At 45.7% G+C, this 20,807-nt stretch overlaps 2 protein-coding genes and 1 non-coding gene across 3 annotated transcripts in view; 2 read left to right on the top strand and 1 right to left on the bottom strand.

Moving 5' to 3' along the window:
* The window catches only part of LOC140421366 (uncharacterized), a 522,678-nt gene that overhangs the window by 174,784 nt on the left and 327,087 nt on the right, over nucleotides 1-20,807 (top strand). The gene's annotated exons all lie outside the window — the stretch shown is intronic.
* On the bottom strand, nucleotides 323-1,420 carry LOC140417875 (uncharacterized; the record flags this gene model as incomplete). The annotated part of the gene is made up of 1 exon (XM_072501310.1): nucleotides 323-1,420. A coding segment is annotated over one exon (963 nt), but the record flags the coding sequence as incomplete, so codon positions are not given.
* On the top strand, nucleotides 15,046-15,118 carry trnav-cac (transfer RNA valine (anticodon CAC)). Its single transcript has one exon. It is a non-coding gene; the product is annotated as a tRNA-Val (tRNA).

Genomic DNA, 20,807 nt, shown 5'->3' with positions numbered 1-20,807 from the left:
GGAGCAGGAGCTGGGTCTCATGGACAAGATGAGCTCTGAGAGGGCATGAGGGGAGATGGGGGAGAAAGATGTGGGTTCAGGGCTCGGGAAAGGATGAAATTTAGAGACAGTTTGGTCCGGTGGGCTCGTGGAAGGGAGGGAAGCAGCAGAGGCAGCTGATCGGATTTACTCAATCTCAGTCACAAAGAAACTCCACAAGCTCCTCACACTTCTTGTTGGAGGTGAGGATGGAAGAGACGGGGGAGAGCGAGAGTACTTCAAAAGGAACTAACTTGTGTCAGAGATATTAAAAAGTTTCAACACACTGCGTATTTTGCACAAATCTAATTTATTTGACTTTTAGCGTGAATATGAGTCCCTGTAACTGGGCTGCAGTTCATTACCATCAGCAGAACCAGACCCCAATGAACACGGTTCAGTCCTGGGTGTGATTAACGGAAAATTCCAATCACTGTAGTTATTTATGAACTCGCTGATGTCTAAGCAGGCTGGATGAGGTTGTGAAAGCGTTCCCACACTGGGAGCAGGTGAACGGCCTCTCCCCAGTGTGAATTCCCTGGTGGGTCAGCAGGTTGGATGACTGAGTGAATCCCTTCCCACACTCGGAGCAGATGAAAGGTCTTGTGCCTGTGTGAATTCGGCGGTGGTCGGTGAGTTGTGATGATCGTCTGAACCCAGTCCCACAGTCAGAGCATCTGAATGGCTTTTCGTCAGTGTGAACACGTTGATGGTACATCAGTTCCCAGGAACTTTTAAAGCCCTTCCCACAGTCTGAACATTTAAACGGTCTCTTGTCTGTGTGAACTCGGTGGTGTCTCAGCAGGGTGAATGAGGTAGAGAATCCCTTCCCACACTCGGAGCAGGTGAAAGGCTTCTCCCCAGTGTGAATTCTCTTGTGCGTCAGCAGGTCAGATGACTGAGTGAATCCCCTTCCACACTTGGAGCAGATAAACGGCCTCTCCCCGGTGTGAATCCTCTGGTGCACAATGAGTTGGGACAATCGCCAGAACCCAGTCCCGCAGTGAGTGCACCTGAACGGTCTCTCGTCAGTGTGAACACATTGATGGAGCAGCAGTTCCTGGGAACTTTTATAGCACTTCCCGCAGTCTGAGCATTGAAATAGTCTGTCATCTGTGTGAACTCGCTGGTGTCTCAATAGGTTGGCTGAAATAGTAAAACTCTTCCCACACTTGGAGCAGGAGAACGGTTTCTCTCCAGTGTAACTGCGTTGATGTGGTACCAGCTCTGATGGGGAAATGAATCCCCTCCCACAGTCCCCACATTTCCACGGCTTCTCCCCAGCTTGTGTCTCGACAGACCTGATGTTTGGCTGAAGCCTCGTCCACACACACAACACGTGTACGGTTTCTCCCCACTGTGAATGGTGCTGTTTCCTTCCATGTTCAAAATCCGCTGATATTCAGGTTACGGTAAATGGAGCAACTGGAGCTGATCCTGATGTGATGAAGTTTCCCGACTGCAAATCCTCCCCTTCAAACACCCTGTGAAACTGATTTAAAACAGAAAACAGGGAGTGAGGGAGAACCCACAAAAACACAAAGGCAGGTTGTGAAATTGAGCTGAATGAATCTGGTCATTTGTGGGGCCGGCACTGGGAAAAAGTGACCATGAAAACTGCTGGATTGTTGTAAAAACCCAACTGGTTCACTAATGTCCTTCAGGGAAGGGAAGCTGCCAACTGGTCTGGACCTACACAGGACTCTGACACTCTGCAAGATGGAGAGAGAAAGGGAGTAGTAGAGGCTGAATGATAGAAGCAAGTATTTAATATATCTTCAGAACAAGCAGAACTTTGACAGAATCCCCCAAACGATCGACCTCCACCGCCTGGAAGGAGCAGGGTAGCAGGAATATGTGAACACCATCATTTCCAAGTTCCTCTCCATCTCGCACACCATCCTGACTTATCAGACACACACTACTAGATGAACAAAGCCATTGTCTTCATTCCTGGTTACAAACTCCAATCCCTCACCTCCAACTCTATCTCTCTCCCTGGGAACTGTCTGACACTGAATCAGACTCTTCACAATCTCCAGCATATTTCACCCCAAGCTGTGTTTCTGTCCACATATCACTGTCACCGCCTATTGCCACTCAGTAACTTTGTCCAGTTGTGTCCCTGTCTTAGTTCATGTGCTGCTGAAACTCATCCATTCCTTTGTTTCCTCTAAACTGGACTATTCTAATGTGGGTCTTGTCGATCTCCCAGATTCAACTTCACAGGAACTGGAGATCATCCAAAGTTCAGCTGCTCCTGCCCTCACTCTCACCAGGTCTTGTTCAACATCACCCCTGTGCTCCCTCACCTACAATGTGGTAATCGCCAGTCCGACAATCCTCTGGGTTCATCGAATTGTGACCCTCCTCCGGCTCCAGTTCCTCCCCTGTGCTCACAATCTCCTCCCTGATCTGCCTGATCTCCTTCAGTCCGTCTCCACCAGCCACACTGAGCATGCGCAGAACACAGTACAGCCCTGCGTCCTCACCCTGGGTTCCTTCAGTCACCGACAGGGGACTTTCTGACCTATTGGGAATTCTGTGTAATCCCACTGCCATCGAGATCAAACAGTGAACAGGCAAACCTTTTCCCCAGTTGGTAAAAGGGAAGATCCATGGATGAGGGGGATAGTGGACAGGAAGCAGAATCTGAGGTTCAGACATTGTACTGAATACTCACAGCATTAGCACATTAATCTGATAGGAGATCAGTTCCACACGAGAAGACAGCAGTGTGAAGCCTCCTGAGATTCTGGTCCCTTCCCAATCAGTGATTACTGGAGCTGGAATACAGAAAAGAGTTGGAATAAATTCAGGGATTTATTTGTTCAGTTTTACAAATGGGTCTGGAGTCACATTCGAAGTTTGTGCAGACTGTGAGTACCTGGCTTTATTAACCCTCCCTTTCCAGAACTTGGGGGAAGGTGTCTGGTATTCAGGACAAATATTACAGGAACTATTTTAAAACTTGTGTCATCATTGACGCTTTATAATTACGGGTCATGACTAAAGCATTCATTGGGACCTATTTCTTATAACATGAGTTAGTTAATACATCAGGGGTCTGAGCTGCATAAATAGAGGTGTTGAGCACAAAAACAAGAAATTATAAAGTCCTGGTTAGATCACAAGATTACATCCAGCTCTGGTCACCAGTCCTTATGAAGGATATGAGGATCCTTACAGAGTGCTGAGGAGATTCAGGATGGTTCCAGGAGGGACGTTAGCGGCAAGGTTAGGTTGGAGAAACTGGGCTGGTTCTACACAGAGCAAATGAGATTGAGGGGAGATTGATGGAGGTGTACAAAATTAATACAGGCATAGATCAGGTCGATAAAGAAAAGCTGTTCACATTAGCTGATGGTGCCTGAGATGCAGCGGGAAATGTGAAGAAGATCTTTTTTTACACAGAGTGATAACCTGGATCTCACAGCCCTGGAGGGTGGTGGAAGTGGAAATGATTCATCACTTCACAAGAAGAAGGATGATATACTGTGCGACTTTTATCAAGGATTTGGCTGCATTAATTGCACGCTGGACGATTGCGTCATATATTTGTTTTTTTTAGATTTAGAGTACCCAATATTTTTTCCAATTAAGGGGCAATTTAGTGTGTCCAATCCACCTAGCCGGTACATCTTTGGGTTGTGGGGGTGAAACCCATGCAGACACGGGGAGAATGTGCAAACTCCGCACGGACAGTGACCCAGAGCCGGAATCGAACCTGGGACCTCAGCGCCGTGAGGCAGCAATGCTATCCACTGCGCCACCGTGCTGACCCGATTGCATCATATTTTAATTGTCTGCCCCCCTCCCACTCTGACCTCTCTGCCCTTGGCCTCCTGAACTGTTCCAATGAAGCTCAAAGGGAGCTCAGGGAACAGCAACTCATCTTTCCCTTTGACACTTTACAACCATCAGAACTCTGCAGTGAGTTCAGCAGTTTCTGCAGCAACAGAGGTTTCAGCATCTGTAACTCTCCCTGAAAAGGTGCCGGAACCCCGGAACCCAATAACTCCTCCTAACCTTTTTGGACACTAAGGGCAATTTAGCATGGCCAATCCACCTAACCTGCACATCTTTGGACTGTGGGAGGAAACCGGAACACCCGGAGGAAACCCACGCAGACATGTGGAGAACGTGCAGACTGCACAGACAGTGACCCAGCGGGGAATCGAACTTGGGACGCTGGCGCTGTGAAGACACAGTGCTAGATACTTGTGCTAACGTGTTGCCCAGGACAGGGAGAGGGTAGATATAATTAATGGAATAGTGCTAAAGATTGTGCAGGGACACAGGGGACTTTTATCTCTGCTTTTATCTCTTAAGTGACAGTATATATTCAGAGAGTAGTTAGCAAAGCAGTTCTGTCGAAGGATCATTTAGATCTGAAAATTAACTGATTCTCTCTTCACAGATGCTGCCAGATCTGCTGAGTTTATCCAGAATTTTCTGTTTTTATCTCAGATTTGAAAAGTGGAGCTTGTTCAAGGAACAAATACTGCGTGTCCTTGATAGGTAGGTCCCTATCAGGCAGGGAGGAAATGGCGTGTGAGGGAACCATGGTTCACAAAAGAGGTTGAATGTCTTGTCAAGAGGAAAAAGGAAGCTTATGTAAGGATGAGAAAACAAGGTTCAGTTGGGTCGCTTGAGGGTTACAAGGTAGCAAGGAATGAGCTAAAAACAAAAGGGCTTAGGAGGGGGTGCATGAGAAGTCCTTGGCAGGTCGGATCAAGGAAACTCCCAAGGCTTTTTATATCAGAAATAAAAGAATGACCAGAGTGAGGTTAGGGCCGGTCAAGGACAGTAGTGGGAACTTGTATATGGAGTCGGAAGAGATAGGAGAGGCGTTGAATGAATACTTTTCTTCAGTGTTCACCAAGGAGAGGGGCCATGTTTTTGAGGATGAGAGTGTGATACAGGCGGCTAGGCTGGAGGAGGTAGATGTTCTGAGGGAGGATGTATTAGCAATTTTGAAAAACCTTAGTGTCGACAAGTTCCCTGGGCCAGATGGGATATATGCTAGGATTCTTTTGGAAGCCAAGGGATGAGATTGCAGAGCCTTTGGCTTTGATCTTTGGGTCCTCACTGTCCACGGGGATAGTGCCAGAGGACTGAAGAGTGGCGAATGTTGTTCCTCTGTTCAAGAAAGGGAATAGGAATGACCCTGGTAATTATAGGCCAGTTAGTCTTACTTCGGTGGTCGGTAAGTTAATGGAAAAAGTTCTGAAGGATAGGATTTATGACCATTTGGAAAGATGCAGCTTAATCCGGGATTGTCAACACAGATTTGTTAAGAGTAAGTCTTGCCTCACAAATTTGATTGAATTCTTTGAGGAGGTAACTAAGTGTGTAGATGAAGGTAGAGCAGTTGATGTCGTATACATGGATTTTAGTAAGGCGTTTGATAAGGTTCCCCATGGTCTGCTCATGAAGAAGGTAAGGAGGTGTGGGATAGAGGGAAATTTGGCCAATTGGATAAGTAACTGGTTATCACATAGAAGACAGAGGGTGGTGGTGGATGGAAAATTTTCAGACAGGAGACCAGTTACCAGCGGTGCACCACAGGGATCAGTGCTGGGTCCTCTGCTATTTGTGATTTTTATCAATGACTTGGAGGAGGGGGCTGAAGGGTGGGTCAGTAAATTTGCTGCTGACACCAAGATTGGTAGAGTAGTAGATGAGGTGGAGGGCTGTTGTAGGCTGCAAAGAGACATTGATCGGATGCAGAGCTGGGCCGAAAAATGGCAGATAGGAGTTTAACCCTAATAAGTGCGAGGTGATTCATTTTGGTAGGAAAAATTTGAATGCGGATTACCGGGTCAACAGCAGGAGGAACAGAGAGACCTCTGAAGGTTGCCACACAAGTGGATAGAGCTGTGAAGAAGGCCTCTCGTGTGTTAGCGTTTATTAACAGGGGGCTTGAGTTTAAGAGCTGTGGGGTTATCCTGCAACTGTACATGACCCTGGTGGGACCACACTTGGAATATTGTGTGCAGTTCTGGTCACCTCACTATAGGAAGGATGTGGAAGCATTGGAAAGGGTGCAAAGGAGATTTACCAGGATGCTGCCTGGTTTGGGGGGGTAGGTCTTATGAGGAAAGGTTGAGGGAGCTAGGGCTTTTCTCTTTGGAGCGGAGGAGGATGAGAGGCGACTTAATAGAGGTTTATAAGATGATGAGGGGGATAGATAGAGTGGACGTTCAGAGACTATTTCCTCAGATGGATGTAGGTGTTACAAGGGGGCATAACTGTAAGGTTCGGGGTGGGAGATATAGGAGGGATGTCCTAGGTAGGTTCTTTACTCAGAGAGTGGTTAGGGTGTGGAATGGACTGCCTGCTGTGATAGTGGAGTCGGACACTTTAGGAACTTTCAAGCCGTTATTGGATCGGCACATGGAACACACCATAATGATCAAGCTGGGATAGCTTGATCTTGGTTTCGGACAAAGCTCGGCACAACATCGAGTGTCGAAGGGCCTGTTCTGTGCTGTACTGTTCTGTGTTCTATTTCAAGAACCCACAGTATTTTACTTTTATTAAATTGCCTCTTGAGCTGATAAATGGTGTTAATGAGCATGAAATAGAAGTTTTACTGCTTTATAAAGCTCTGATTCAGCCACAATTTGAGTATTGCATCCATTTTTGATCACCACTCTTTAGGAAGCATGTGAAGGTTCTTGAGAAGGTGCAGAAGAGATTTTGCATAATGGTTCCGGCAAAGGAGGTAGGTTGAGGGGAGATTTGATTCAGGTGTAGAAAATTCTGATGGGTTTAGGTAAAATAGACGAAGAAAATCTGTTCCCATTCACTGATCGTACGAGGACTCGGGGGACACATCCAGGTTGTGGGTAAAAGATATGGGAGATGTGAAGCAGACCGATTTTACAGTCAGTGGTAATGACCCTAAAGTTACGGCTGAGGGGAGGGCAGAAATGGACATGATGAATATTTTCAAAAGGAAATTGGATAAATATTTAATGGAAATAAACCTGCGAGGACTGAGGGATGGAACAGGGGAATTGGACTGACTGGATTGCACTAGAGAGCTCGCATAGCCTCACTGGGCCGAATAGCCTCTGCTGTGCCACAATGACTCTCTGGCTATTTTCTTTTTTAAAAAATATATTTTATTCGAGTTTTTTGGCCAAACCTAACAATACGTAGTGTTTCTTTTACACAACAATAAAGCAATATAAATAGCCGTGGCCAGTTTTAAACAAATAAATAAATAATATATATAAACAAAAACAAAAGAAAAACAAAACTAAATGGCAACTGCCTTGTCCAAATTAAATACTCTCCAAAATTACAATCCAACAGTCCAATATACAATTACATATACCAAATACCTATACATGTACAATAACATCCCTGAGAGTCCATCCGATTCCTCCCCCCCCCCACCCCCCACCCCTCCCCCCTGGGTTGCTGCTGTTATCTACTTCTTTTCCATTCCCTCTATCTTTCTGTGAAGTAGTCGATGAACGATTGCCACCGCCTGGTGAACCTCTGAGCCGAACCCCTTAACACAAACTTAGTCCGTTCTAACTTTATGAACCCTGCCATATCGTTTATCCAGGTCTCCACCCCCGGGGGCTTAGCTTCCTTCCACATTAACAATATCCTGCGCCGGGCTACAAAGGACACAAAGGCCAACACGTCAGCCTCTCTCGCCTCCTGCACTCCCGGCTCTTCTGCAACCCCAAATATAGCCATCCCCCAGCTTGGTTCGACCCGGACCCCCACCACCTTCGAAAGCACCTTTGCCACCCCCACCCAGAACCCCTGTAGTACCGGGCATGACTAGAACATGTGGGTGTGATTCGCTGGGCCTCTCGAGCATCTCGCACACCTATCCTCTACCCCAAAAAATTTACTAAGCCGTGCTCCAGTCATATGCGCCCTGTGTAGCACCTTAAATTGTATCAGGCTTAGCCTGGCACACGAGGACGATGAGTTTACCCGACGTAGGGCATCCGCCCACAGCCCCTCCTCAATCCCCTCCCCCAGTTCTTCTTCCCATTTCCCTTTCAGCTCATCTACCATGATCTCCCCCTCGTCCCTCATCTCCCTGTATATGTCCGCTACCTTACCGTCCCCCACCCATGTCTCTGAGATCACTCTATCCTGCACTTCCTGCATCGGGAGCTGCGGGAATTCCCTCACCTGTTGCCTCACAAAAGCCCTCAATTGCATATACCGAAATGCATTCCCTTGGGGCAACCCATATTTCTCCGTCAGCGCTCCCAAACTCGCAAACGTCCCATCTACAAATAGATCTCTTAATTGTACTACCCCAGCTCTTTGCCATGCTCCAAATCCCCCATCCATTCTCCCCGGAACGAACCTATGATTGTTTCTTATCGGGGACCGCACCGAAGCTCCCGTCCCTCCCCTATGCCGTCTCCACTGCCCCCAAATTCTCAATGTAGCCACCACCACCGGGCTTGTGGTGTATTTCTTTGGTGAGAACGGCAACGGCGCCGTCACCATTGCTTGCAGGCTAGTCCCCTTGCAGGACGCCCTCTCCATTCTCTTCCACGCCGCTCCCTCCCCTTCTCCCATCCACTTACACACCATTGAAACATTGGCGGCCCAGTAGTACTCACTTAGGCCTCTGGCTATTTTCTATGATCACACCGTATAATTTAACTTTGGGATTCAGCAGTGGCACAGTGGTTAGCACTGCTGTCTCACAGCATCAGGGACCCGGGTTCAATTCCGGTCTCTGTGTGGTATTTGTACATTATCCCGTGTCTGCGTGGGTTTCCTCCGGGTGCTCCGGTTTCCTCCCACCGTCCAAAGATGTGCAGGTTAGTGGATTGGCTATGCTAAATTGCCCCTTAATGTCCAAAGATGTGCAGGTTAAGTTCTGGGTTATGGGTATAAGTTGGGGTGGGATGGAGGAAGCATAAATGGGTAGAGTGCTCATTTGAAGGGTTGGTGCAGACTTGATGGGCTGAATGGCCCCCCTCTGAACTGCAGGGATTCGATGATCTTATCAAGGAAATCTGTGCTCTGCACCCCCTCTGAGGCCATTCTATTCTCCTAAGGTTTGTTGCCCGGAGCTGAGCTTTCAAGGTATGGTCGGACCAGGGTTTGTGAATCTCGGGGCTTTTCCAGTCACTCTGGGACCTGTAATCTTCTCGCACAGACAGAACAGACAAACATTTTACCTTGCACACCCAGATGCTGCTGATATTCAGGTTCGGATGTATCGCTGACTCTGTCAGATCACAATGGGATGCTTGATTTAAGTTTCCCATCGATCAATCCTCCACTTCTAACTTCCTGAAAAAGAAAATGACAAAGCCCTTCAACTGTTCGTCTAAGATATAAATTGTCTTGGTTTCAGTTTGCTATGTGTAAATCCTCCCCTACTAACCCCCTGGAAAAGGAGTTTCCAGGATCCATCACTATCAGTCACAACATTCTCTCCTCCTGCTGACAGGACAGGGAGCACTGCGCATGCGCCCTGCTGCAATATGGCTGCCGTTATTCTGCGCCTGTGACACAGACCAGCCCAACAAACACAGGATCAGTAGCTTCTTATTCGGGGTTTGAGGCATTCATTCTGTGTTTATAAAGCCCCCCCTCCCAGCCACTTCGCTGTCTCTTCCCCCACACCTTGCTCAGTTCATCAGATCATTTTTTCGCTCGCCGCTCAAGTCCAGGAACGTATCGCACTGCGCATGCCCCAGTCAGAGACCACACTGCGCATGCTCTAGTCAGAGACCGCACTGCGCATTCTCCACTTACAGCTTGGTGGTGCGCCTGCGCAAGAAGCTCCTGCGGGCTGAATGGGACACAGTCTTCCACGCGGAGAATGCTGGGTATATATCCAACCATTGAGACGCAATATTGCTCAATCAAAATTGTTAATTTGTGATCCGATTTCGATTGGAGCCACATGCCAAGATGTCACATTATTAAACTAATTGATACAGCATCCAAAGTGCATGTGAAGTATCTGAATGATACTAAATGGGCGGCACGATGGCATAGTGGCTAGCACTGCTGCTTCACAGCGCCAGAGACCCGGGTTCAATTCCGGCCTCGGATAACTGTGGGAAGATTGCAGTTTCTACCTGAGTCTGTGTGGGTTTCCTCCGGGTGCTCCGGTTTCCTCCCACAGTCCATAGATGTGCAGGTTAGGTGGATTGGCCATGATAAATTGGTGTCCAACAGGTTAGGTGGGTCATCAGGATAGGGTGAAGGCGTGAGATTAACTTGGGTGCTCTTTCCAAGGGCTGGTGCAGACTCCAATGGCCTCCTGCTGCACTGTAGATTCTATGATTCTTCCTCCAGTGTGACTGAGCTGTTATGTCAGCAAATAGGATGACCGAGTGAATTCATTTCCACATTTGCCTGGAGGCACATTCACCTTGGATGGCGCTCTGCGGAGTGAGGCGACTCTCTGTGAGCTCTACCAAACAGATCCTCTTTTTACATCTTTTATAATCGTACTAATCTTTTGAAACTAATTGAACACTAACATTATCACTAACCTTTACTCCTGTATACATCACCCGATGCTGGTGTCTATGTATTTACATTGTGGACCATGTGTTGCCCTTTTATGTATTTTCTTTTTATTTTATTTTCTTTAATGTACTAAATGATCTGTTTGAGCTGCTCGTAGAAAAATACTTTTCACTGTACCTCAGAATCCAAAGAATTTTGTGGTGGGATTTTACACCTGAGATTGAAGCTCAGTCAGTGATTTTAAATCCTTCTTCTAATGAGTTCCGTATTCTGAGCACTGTTCAGTTAAAGAAAAGCAAAAAAGCTACAGATGATGGAAATCTGAATTAACAACAAAAATAATAATCGAATAATATTCTTTATTAGTGTCACAAATAGGCTTACATTAACACTGCAATGAAGTTACTGTGAAAGTCTCCTGGTCACCACACTAAGGCGCCTGTTTGGATACACTGGGGGAGAATTTAGAATGTCCACTTCACCTAACAAGCACGTCCTTTGGGACATGTGGGAGAAAACCGGAGCACTCAGAGGAAACCCACGCAGACACGGGGAGAACGTGCAGACTCCGCACAGACAGTGACCCAAGACAGAATCGAAATACTCAGCAGATCTGGGAGTGTCTGTGGAGAGGGAGACATGGTTTACATTTCATGTCTAAGATCTTTTGTCAGAACTACACTGCAGCAGCACAGATCTGAAAGATCAACTGTTTCTTAATCCCCAGATGTTGCCAGATATGCTGGGTATTTCCAGTATTTTCTATTTTAATGTCTAGTTAAAGAGAATTGTTCATTAGATGTATTATTAAGTTATATTTATTTTCATCCTTATACAAGTGAAAACATCTTCCAGTTGTCTACCCTGTAAAATACTTCTCTACGTTTATATTTCTCAATCATTCACTTTTCCAAAGGAAACATCCCTAGCCTGCTCAATCTATCTTGATGGGTATAACCTGTCAGTGTAGAATTGCTCCAATAAAACTTTCTTACATCCTTTCCAGTGCTTCTAAATACACTTTATAATAAGGAGATCTGAGCTAATCAGAGCAGCAAACTGGCCATTCTCCCCAAACGCCTTAAACTTAAGTTTTTTTTTCCACCATTAGCTGAATATAAGATGGAATGGAATGAACAGATTCAATAAGCCGACCTCTAACATTATGGGGCATCTACAATGGTGTGTCCTTTCCCTACAGTGAAACAGTAGGCTGTTTTACTCTTAATCTGTCAATTATAACATGAAGAATAGCGTGTCTGAGAACAACAGGTTTTCAGTGAAGTGACTCGAGGTCAGATTATGTTTAAACATAATTTCTGAGCAGTGATAGGCTGCACTTGTACTTTATGTGTACTTTTACTTACAGTTCAGTCCAGCTTGCTCAGCTCTCATGCCCTCATAATTGTCCTTCAAGTTCATAATTTCCCAAGTTCAAAATACTAGCCTTGGACGCACTCTTCTCTCCCTCAAACTGAATGTAAAATTCAAACATGTATGATTGTGGCCACCTAGGGCTGCCTTCACCATGAAGTTACTAATTAATCCCATCTCATTGCACAATATCAAGTCTAGTACCTCCCTCTGGGTGGTTCCAGAAATCAGAACACACAGGACAGCAAAAGATGTTTGTAGTTGGACTCGGCACACAAAGTAAGTCTGTTCAGTCAACAACTTAATATAATGGGGTTACAGGTGACAATTAATATAGTCACTCTATCAAAAATGTCTACTACTAATAATGCAAAATACTGCAGCTGCTGGAATCTGAAATAAACACACATGTCCATCCAAGGCGAGCTGCAATGCTCCAGTGATGCCCAATGTAAACTGGAAGAACAACACCTCATCTTCCTATTAGGCACTTTACAGCCTCCCCCATCTGCCCTTCGCTGTTCAGTTGCTTCTATTTCATATTCGGCTGTCTCATCATTTTGCCACCGGTAATACTCTTCATTCCTCAATGACCCCTTTGTCTTATGTTCTTGACAAATTTGTCCATGCGGTACGGCGGCACAGTGGTTAGCACTGTTGCCTCACAGCATCTGGGACCCGGGTTCAATTCGGCCTTGGGATTTGCACATTCTCCCCTTGTCTGCATGGTTTTCCTCCAAGTGCTCCGGTTTCCTCCCACAGTCCAAAGATATACAGGTTTGGTGGATTGGCTGGGCTAAATTGCCTCTTTGTGTCCAAAAGTGTGCAGGTTACGTGGCATTACGGGAATTGGGTGTGGTAGTGGGCCTAGGTTGGGACTGGGAGGTCTTTCAGAGGATCGGTGCAGAATTGATGAGCCGAATGGCCTCCATCGGCACTGTAGGGATTCCATATCTGTAGGTGGATTGGCCATGCTAAATTGGCCCTTAGTGTCCAAAGATGTGCAGGTTAGGTTGAGTTACAGAGATTCAGGGATAGGACAGGAGCCTGGTTAGGGTGCTCTTTCAGAGGATCGGTGCAGGCTCGATGTGCTGAATGGCCTCATTATGCATTGTAGGTATGCTATTCTATTCTTTTCTATTCTACCTGGTCTTCTATTCTGCCCCTCCTCCTGTGCCACTTTCCAACTATATAATTCTGTCCATTCCTACCCTACCCTCCTATACTGCTGTGAAGGATCATTTAAACGAGTGTACTGCTCAACTCTGTTTCTCTCCACAGATGTTGGCAGACCAGCTAACTTTATCCAGCAATGTCTGATTTCATGCTGACAGTAATGTTGCCATAAAGACAGATGCCAGCAATATGGTAATTGATGCAGAGGAAATGACAGAGATGGTTACAAATCACTTGTTCTCGGTCTTCCTGTGGAGGCAAAGCAGAAAGAGAGACGCGGAAAGAAGGTTTTGTGCGGGTCTGCTGATAACCGCCTTTCTTTTTCACTGACGGGATTTGACCAACGGAATTGTTCACATCTTGTACAAGGAAGGATCAAATACAATTGGCACCTCCATTTCAAATCTGTTGTGAAGTAACATTCTCTCATTTGATTTGAAAGCTGACTGTTGTGAAGCTGCAACCGAGCACACTGGGCTTTGTGCCGCTGTTTCTGTGGTGTCCTGGTCCTCACATTCGCCGATTGAAAACCGGACAGAAACATTATCAAATCTTTCACATTAACCGTGAGACAAGTTAGAATGATTTAAGTTTGTTGCTGGATGTTATCGGGATCTCGGGTGCTGAAGCCAATTCTATTTACTTTTACCCCGGCCTCAAAATGCATTCAGCAAAATCAGAAATGCTGAATTGTCCTGAAGCAATGAGATGGAAAATATGTCCGCATTTTGACAAAGTTCACATATTAGCGGTTTGTCAGTCCACAACAGAGTTGAATTGGTTTACAGATGCAGGTTTAATCACTGAATGAAACAAGCGATTCTGTGACTGAATTAGAGGAAATGGCAGAGATTTAATAGAGCCATCTTTTAAAACATCTGTCTTCATGATAGCGAAATAGGAAAACCCACTCGGGGAGATGAGGAAAACGAGGCTCGGTACCGATCCTGTGGCGTCCCTCTTTCTTCAACACGAACGGGATGAAGGCGCCAGAATGTCTCACACACAGAACAAAAAGGAATCAAATATGATAAAAATATCATTCTCAAATCTCTACCTGTAAAACTATCCCATTTCATTTCCATGCTGACTGTGCTCAATCTCACATGAGCACAATGGGGTTTGTATTTCCCAGTGACTCGAAATATTTTCTTTGTCAGTCATGTTTGCAAATCAATGTTGTATATTTCAGAGTCTCACTTTCAAATGAGGACATAAATGTCAGATAAGATTAAGTTTTGAGTAACGGAACAGATGCTGAGTAAATTGATTGACATTTTTAGAAGCAACATGAGAATGATGTTATTACTGAATGAGCAGAAATCATTCCACCCTGAGAATGCTTCTCCATTTGAAAATTCATTTGAAACCAAATAAAGTGGACTACTTAAGCAAAGTGATCTCAACAGGGCTTTGTGAAGTTCTAAAAACCATTCCCTCTCTAATAGACAGACTGTGTGAACAGGCTACAGATCAAATATAATTAGATTCCGTATATTAACTCAGAAATAATGAAGAGATGCTTGATCAGGAAAAAACACCTTCATAAATTCGGTATGAAATCAATTGCATGATTACATGTTGTTTATATCATAAACTACATAATTTCCGTGTTCACAGCTCCTGGTCCAGTGAAACTTGATCATTAAGTCAAACTGGGCATGGATTCGACAGAAATTCCTTTTTCAAAAGCGAATTGGACGATCAGCTGAAATGGAGAAAACTCAAGATCATTGAAACAGAGAAAAACATTGAGATTAATCAAAAGATTGTTCTTTTGAAAAGCTGGTCGAGGTGATAGAAGTGCCACTTATTGCGTTTTGCCGTTTTATGGTTACATCTCATATACATGTATGTATACATCTCGCTGCAGCATTCCTAATGAGGACAGACGAATTTTCAAAAACAAAGGCTCCAAAGTGTGACTGAGTGACAGAACAGTGTCAGCTTTCCAGACAGGCCCATTGGAGCGACTATCAGCCAGCTGTTTCTGTAGTGTAGTTGTTATCACGTTCACCTCACACGCGAAAAGTCCCCGGTTCGAAACCGGGCAGAAACATTCTGGACGTTCCTCATTTGGCGATGAGTTGTATTCTTGCTGTTTTCTGTTTACTCATTAAGTGAATCCGTTACATTACACCCGTTTCAAATGATATCCTACAAAATCACCATTATGGGGACTGGGAGGAATCGGTCAGAGAGTTCACGCGTGTTAAGTGTGAATGGTTTTCTAATGTGCTGCGACATTTTCTGATTCTAGTAATAATGTTAAATCAATTTCTCTGCCGCTTGTCTAAGTTTACAGCCGAATTGGACTCCCTCAAAAGAAGGTTCTTCAGTGTAACAAGAATGCAGGTTTCCTGTTCTCGGTCAGGGACCAAACTCGGTGCCTGTTTCTGTGGTGTGGTGGTTGTCATGTTTACTTTACACTCAAAAAACCCTGGATTGGAAACCGCGTAAAAACATTGTCGAGGCCCATTCGTTTAAGTGTTTGGGAAAAGTTGCATAATTGACATTTTCATTGTTACTCATCCCGAATAACCCTTGAACTGAGTAAATCTGCCGTGTGGAACCCCGGTCCCCAGAGCTTCAGCCTGATTCTCTGCATTGCCAGTTTAGTGACAATAACACAACTCAATCGTTACATCTGGTCAACACCAACCACACCCCCAGTGAATCCGCTACCGATTATTACCTGAATATAATATCTTACAAAGCAAATGTCATTTGCTCTCATATATTGCCGGAAATGTATTCAGGAGAAGCAGAAGTGCTGAAAATTGCCGGCACACTGAGCAGGGACAGAGATGCTCCTATTTTGACTCGGATATTAACAGTTCGTTCAATTCTGTTAACAAATATTAACAGTTCGTTCAATGGCGATTAATGCAGGTCAGGGGCTGGGAATCTCTCTGTTAATATATTAAATTGATTAACACTGAAAGACCGGCTGGGAATCCTGTGGAGAGAAATTCACCTCCTGATGAACTGAATTGGGTTAAAGTTATTGAATCAGCATTTTTTCATGGACTTTGCAAACTGATCCCGAATATTTTACCACGAGCCAGCCAGGAGTCGAATCCCAAATCTCCTGATCTAGAGCCAGGCGCGTTATCCATTGCGCCACTGGCCCACAGGGCCATCGTTACATCTGGTCCACACGTGACATAGACTGTTTATCCCAAAGTGCTTCACAACTCTCGGGGAAATTCTCTCAGGGTCGCCCTGGCGGATTGGATCGGAGTCGGGGTTGAAATTGGCGGCAGTGTAAAATACAGCAATGCAGCTACCAGCGTGGAAGGTCATTCCCGAAAAACAGAAAGAAGGAGCTTGCAGTTCTGGGATCGTGTCCAGCGTCTGTTTGTGGGGGAATGCAGTTGGTGAATGGCCAGGCTTGGACAATACTTACTAGGATATAAAACAACAAATGAATGAATTTAAGTTTGGAAATTCCCAGCTCTTTTCTGTCTGCAGGTATTTCCCGCCCTGAACTGCACAATGAACAACAAACCACACCGATAAAACTAACTTTTATTTCCTGTCCGTTCAACTGGTGTCGTTGGCGTCATTTTCTGTTTTCATCAAATGTCCGAACGGTGTAAAGTTGTGATGATGTCCACCAGAGGGCGACATGGTCACATGTTTCGTCCTGATCAAATACCCGCCATAATATTCACCTTAAGGTTCTGACTCAGTCAATGGTCCCTCTCTGTTTCCAAATATAGGAACAGATGAAATAGAAGCAGAAGTTGGCCATTCGGCCCCTTCAGGCTGCTAAGCCATTCAATAAGATGTGGAGATGCCGGCGTTGGACTGGGGTGAGCACAGTAAGAAGTCTGACAACACCAGGTTAAAGTCCAACAGGTTTGTTTCGAATCACTAGCTTTCGGAGCGCAGCTCCTTCCTCAGGCTCCTTCCTCCATTCACCTGAGGAAGGAGCAGTGCTCCGAAAGCTAGTGTTTGAAACAAACATGTTGGACTTTAACCTGGTGTTGTAAGACTTCTTACTGTGTTCACCCCAGTCCAACGCCGGCATTTCCACATCATATATATAGACACAGTCAATGATACAAAGACTTGCATTCAAAGTATCATCTTGCATCATCTTGATTCAAAACAAACCTGTCGGACTTTAACCTGGTGTCAGACTTCTTACTATTCAATAAGCTGTCTGACCTGTTTGTGTTTCGAATTCCACATTCCCATCATGCAAAGATACGAAATAAGATTCTGTGATACTGAATATTCTGTTTTCTAGAATGATGCAGCACATGTGCAGAGTTCGAAAGAAGCTCAACAAACACTCGAGGAACAGCAGCGCATCTTTCCACTGGGCTCAATACAGCTTTCACATTCATCGTGTGTGCAACAGTTTCACACTGTAAATGCTGCCCCCATTCTGTGTGTACTTCCATCGCAGATTTGGGTTTGAATCTTGTTTTCACTTGTTCTTTGTGTCCGGGCGACAGTTGTTGATCAATCTGCCATTGACAGCTCCTCCAGACACATCTTTTGTTTCTTCCATTGCTCTGACAGAGAGCTGGCACAGACACGGCAGCCCGAATGGCCTCATTCTGTGGTGTAAATATACTCTGATTCGATGCTAACCTCAGCCTGTGGCCAGGGACCCAAGGCCTTTTCTCATTTAATCTCTCCTGACTTGCACCCTGTCAGAAAATGTTCTACATTTCTAACCTTTCCCGGTTTCTATGAAAGGTCACGGAGGTGAAAGATGAATTTTGTTTCCCTGTCCACAAATGCTGCCTGACTTCCTGAGTTTTCCCAGCATTTTCCGCAGATATGATTGGCTGCGGATGACAATGAAGGTATCTTTTGGTTCAATCAGATACTTCTCACCGGCTCGTTGGTCTAGTGGTAAGATTCTCGCTCGTGGTTTGTGCTGTACGAAAATGTGAGTGGTCCCGGGTTCAAATCCCGGGCGAGCCCTCTGATGTTGTTTCTTATTGTCCAAGCAACACGTTTTGTTCATTTCTTTCAGAGCAGACGGCGGGATTGGTTCACATTGTGTTTGCTTTGAGAAGCTGAGCTCACGCTGCAGGGAATCAATACGTTCCCGAGAAAATCGATACATTTCGAAAAGCTTGACTATGTGAGTGGACATTCCCTTATCTCCATTCACTAATCCAGGTGACTCCATGGTGGTGGATTCAGGCAGCTCTCCGTTTCATTTTATCCATTCGGGGATGTGAACCTCGCTGGGCATTTATTGCCCAGGACTATTCCCTATTGAGAAGGTGGTGGTGAGCTGCTTCTTGAACCGCTGCAGTCCATTGGTGTAGGTACACCCACAGTGCTGTTAGGGAGGGAGTTCCAGGATTATTTCCCAGCGACAGTGAAGGCACAGCCGATATATTTCCAAGTAACAATAATCTTAATTATTGTCACAAGTAATCTTATATTAACAATGCAATGAAGTTACTGTGAAAATGGTCAGGATGGGGAGTGGCTGGGAAGGGAACTTTCAGGGTGTCAGGGTCTTGGGTTTGGAAGGCGCTGTCTAAGGTGCCTTTGGTGAATTCCTGCACCCATCCAGACAAGTGGAGAGTATTCCATCACACTCCTGACTTGTGCCTTGTAGATGATGGACAGGTTTTGTGGAGTTAGGAGTGAGCTACTCGCTGCAGGATTCCCAGCCTCTGACCTGCATTTGTCCCCATTGAAGGAACTGTTAATATTTGTGCCGAGTCAAAATAGGAGCATCTATGTCCCTGCTCAGTGTGCCGGCAATTTACCTAATACACTAATTCATTAATGATAATCAATGTTCACTACTGAATAATCATTAATGTAATTATTGTTTTTTGCGATGAAATCAATACATAGTTAATATAGAAAAGGTACAGAAGGTGAAATGGCTGCAGAAAGGCACATGTTAGAGATGTAAAAGGGCTTCTTGACCTTATTACTAAGGCCAGTGAGTACACTATGAAAATAACAGTTTATGGGCAGCAAGGTGGCGCAATGGTTAGCACTGCTGCCTCATGGCGCCATGGTCCCAGGTTCGATCCCGACCCTGGGTCACTGCCATGTGGAGTTTGCACATTCGTCCTGTGGTTTTGTTGGTTTCACCCCCACAACCCAAAGATGTGCAGGGTGGGTGGATTGGCCACACTAAATTGTTCCTTAATTGGAAAAAATGAATTGGGTACTCTAAATTTATTTTAAATAATGAAAATAACAATTTAAAAACTAAATGTGATGACACATGCGTAATGTAATGTTTCCTACATTACAACAGTGAATATATTTCAAAAGTACTCCATTGGCTTTAAAACACTTTAGGAGCTCCAGTGGTAGTGAGAGGTTTTATAGAAATGTACATTTATTCTAATTGTTTGCAAACGAGGATATATTACACTCGGTGTCCTCACCAATTTATTGATAAAGGTTGAGTCTTAATTTTGTGTAATAACCACGTCATTGACACCATTTTCAATACTCTGAAATTCCAGACACACCATAGGCACAATTATTTATTGTAAAGCACGGCGAGTGGTTGTGATTTGGAATGCACTGTCCATAAACGGTGCCAGAATCTCATTGGACTGCAACTTCCAAAAGGGAATTTAGTACATTCTGAAAAAGAAAACAAAATAGTCGAACTCTGGGATTAAATGGGTCGCTGTACAAAGAGCTGGCACGGGAAAAATGGGCCAAATAGACTCCTCTGTGCTCTAGAAGCTTTGTGTCCATGTAAAGGGAGTGGTAACAACCTGGAACCTACTGCCTATGAGGGAGGAGATGCAGAGATGATGGAAGGATTTCAATAGGAAATTGGACAGGCACTGAGAGAAATAAACCCACAGGGATTCGGGGAAAGAACGGGGCAATGGACAGACTGGCTTCCTCCACAGGGAGCCGACACCGTCCCAAAGGGCTGAATGGCCCCATTCCCCACCCTCCAGATGCTGTGATCTCAGGAGAGAAATTCAGCTGCTGCAGTCACTCCAACTAACTGGAGTCCCTCATCTCTGGTGCCATTCTCGTAAATGTCCTCTACACCCTCTCCAAGAACTTCACATCTTTCCTAAAGTGTGGAGCACATATATAGGGGGCACGATTCTCTGCGCCCGCGACTAAGTGCCCACGCCGTCGTGAACGGCGTTGAGGTTCACGAAGGCGCGAAACGGCCCCAATCTCGACCGATTCAGGGCCCGATAATGGGCTAGGATCTGGGCCGCGAGAAACTCGGGGGGGCGTGTCGCGAAAGCAACGCCGTCAGCGCATGCCGGGCATTGGTGCCGCGTAAAAGCAGCGGCGCGTAAATGACGCAGCCGCGCCGCGTAACTGGCGTCACCCGCGCATGTGTGTTTGTCATCCCCCCGAGGCCACCCCGCAAGAAGATGTCGGATGGATCTTGCGGGGCTGCGGAAGAAAGGAGGTCCTCCTTCAGAGAGGCCGGCCCGCCGATTGGGGGGCACCGATCGTGGGCCAGACCCCATTTGAGGCCCCCCCGGTGCAGGAACCCACCCCCCCCCCCCCCACACGCCGTCTCCCCAGCATTCCTGCGTTGTTCTCGCCGGCAGCGACCAGGTGTGTATGGCGCCGGTGGGAACCCGTCGTATTGGGCAGGCCGCTCGGCCATTGTTTTAAACAATTTGAACACTGGGAGCTCTGTCAACATTGATGATCCCCATTTAGAAAAAGGAAATAGAGGCACTGGATAAGGTGCAACAAAGGTTCATAATATACAGAACTGAGAGCATTTAACACTCAGGAAAGGCTGG

Source organism: Scyliorhinus torazame, chromosome 5 (genome assembly GCF_047496885.1).
Source record: "Scyliorhinus torazame isolate Kashiwa2021f chromosome 5, sScyTor2.1, whole genome shotgun sequence".
Classification (NCBI taxonomy): domain Eukaryota; kingdom Metazoa; phylum Chordata; class Chondrichthyes; order Carcharhiniformes; family Scyliorhinidae; genus Scyliorhinus; species Scyliorhinus torazame.
The sequence above is the reverse complement of the archived record's forward strand: the minus strand, read 5'-3'. Positions and strand labels throughout refer to the sequence as shown.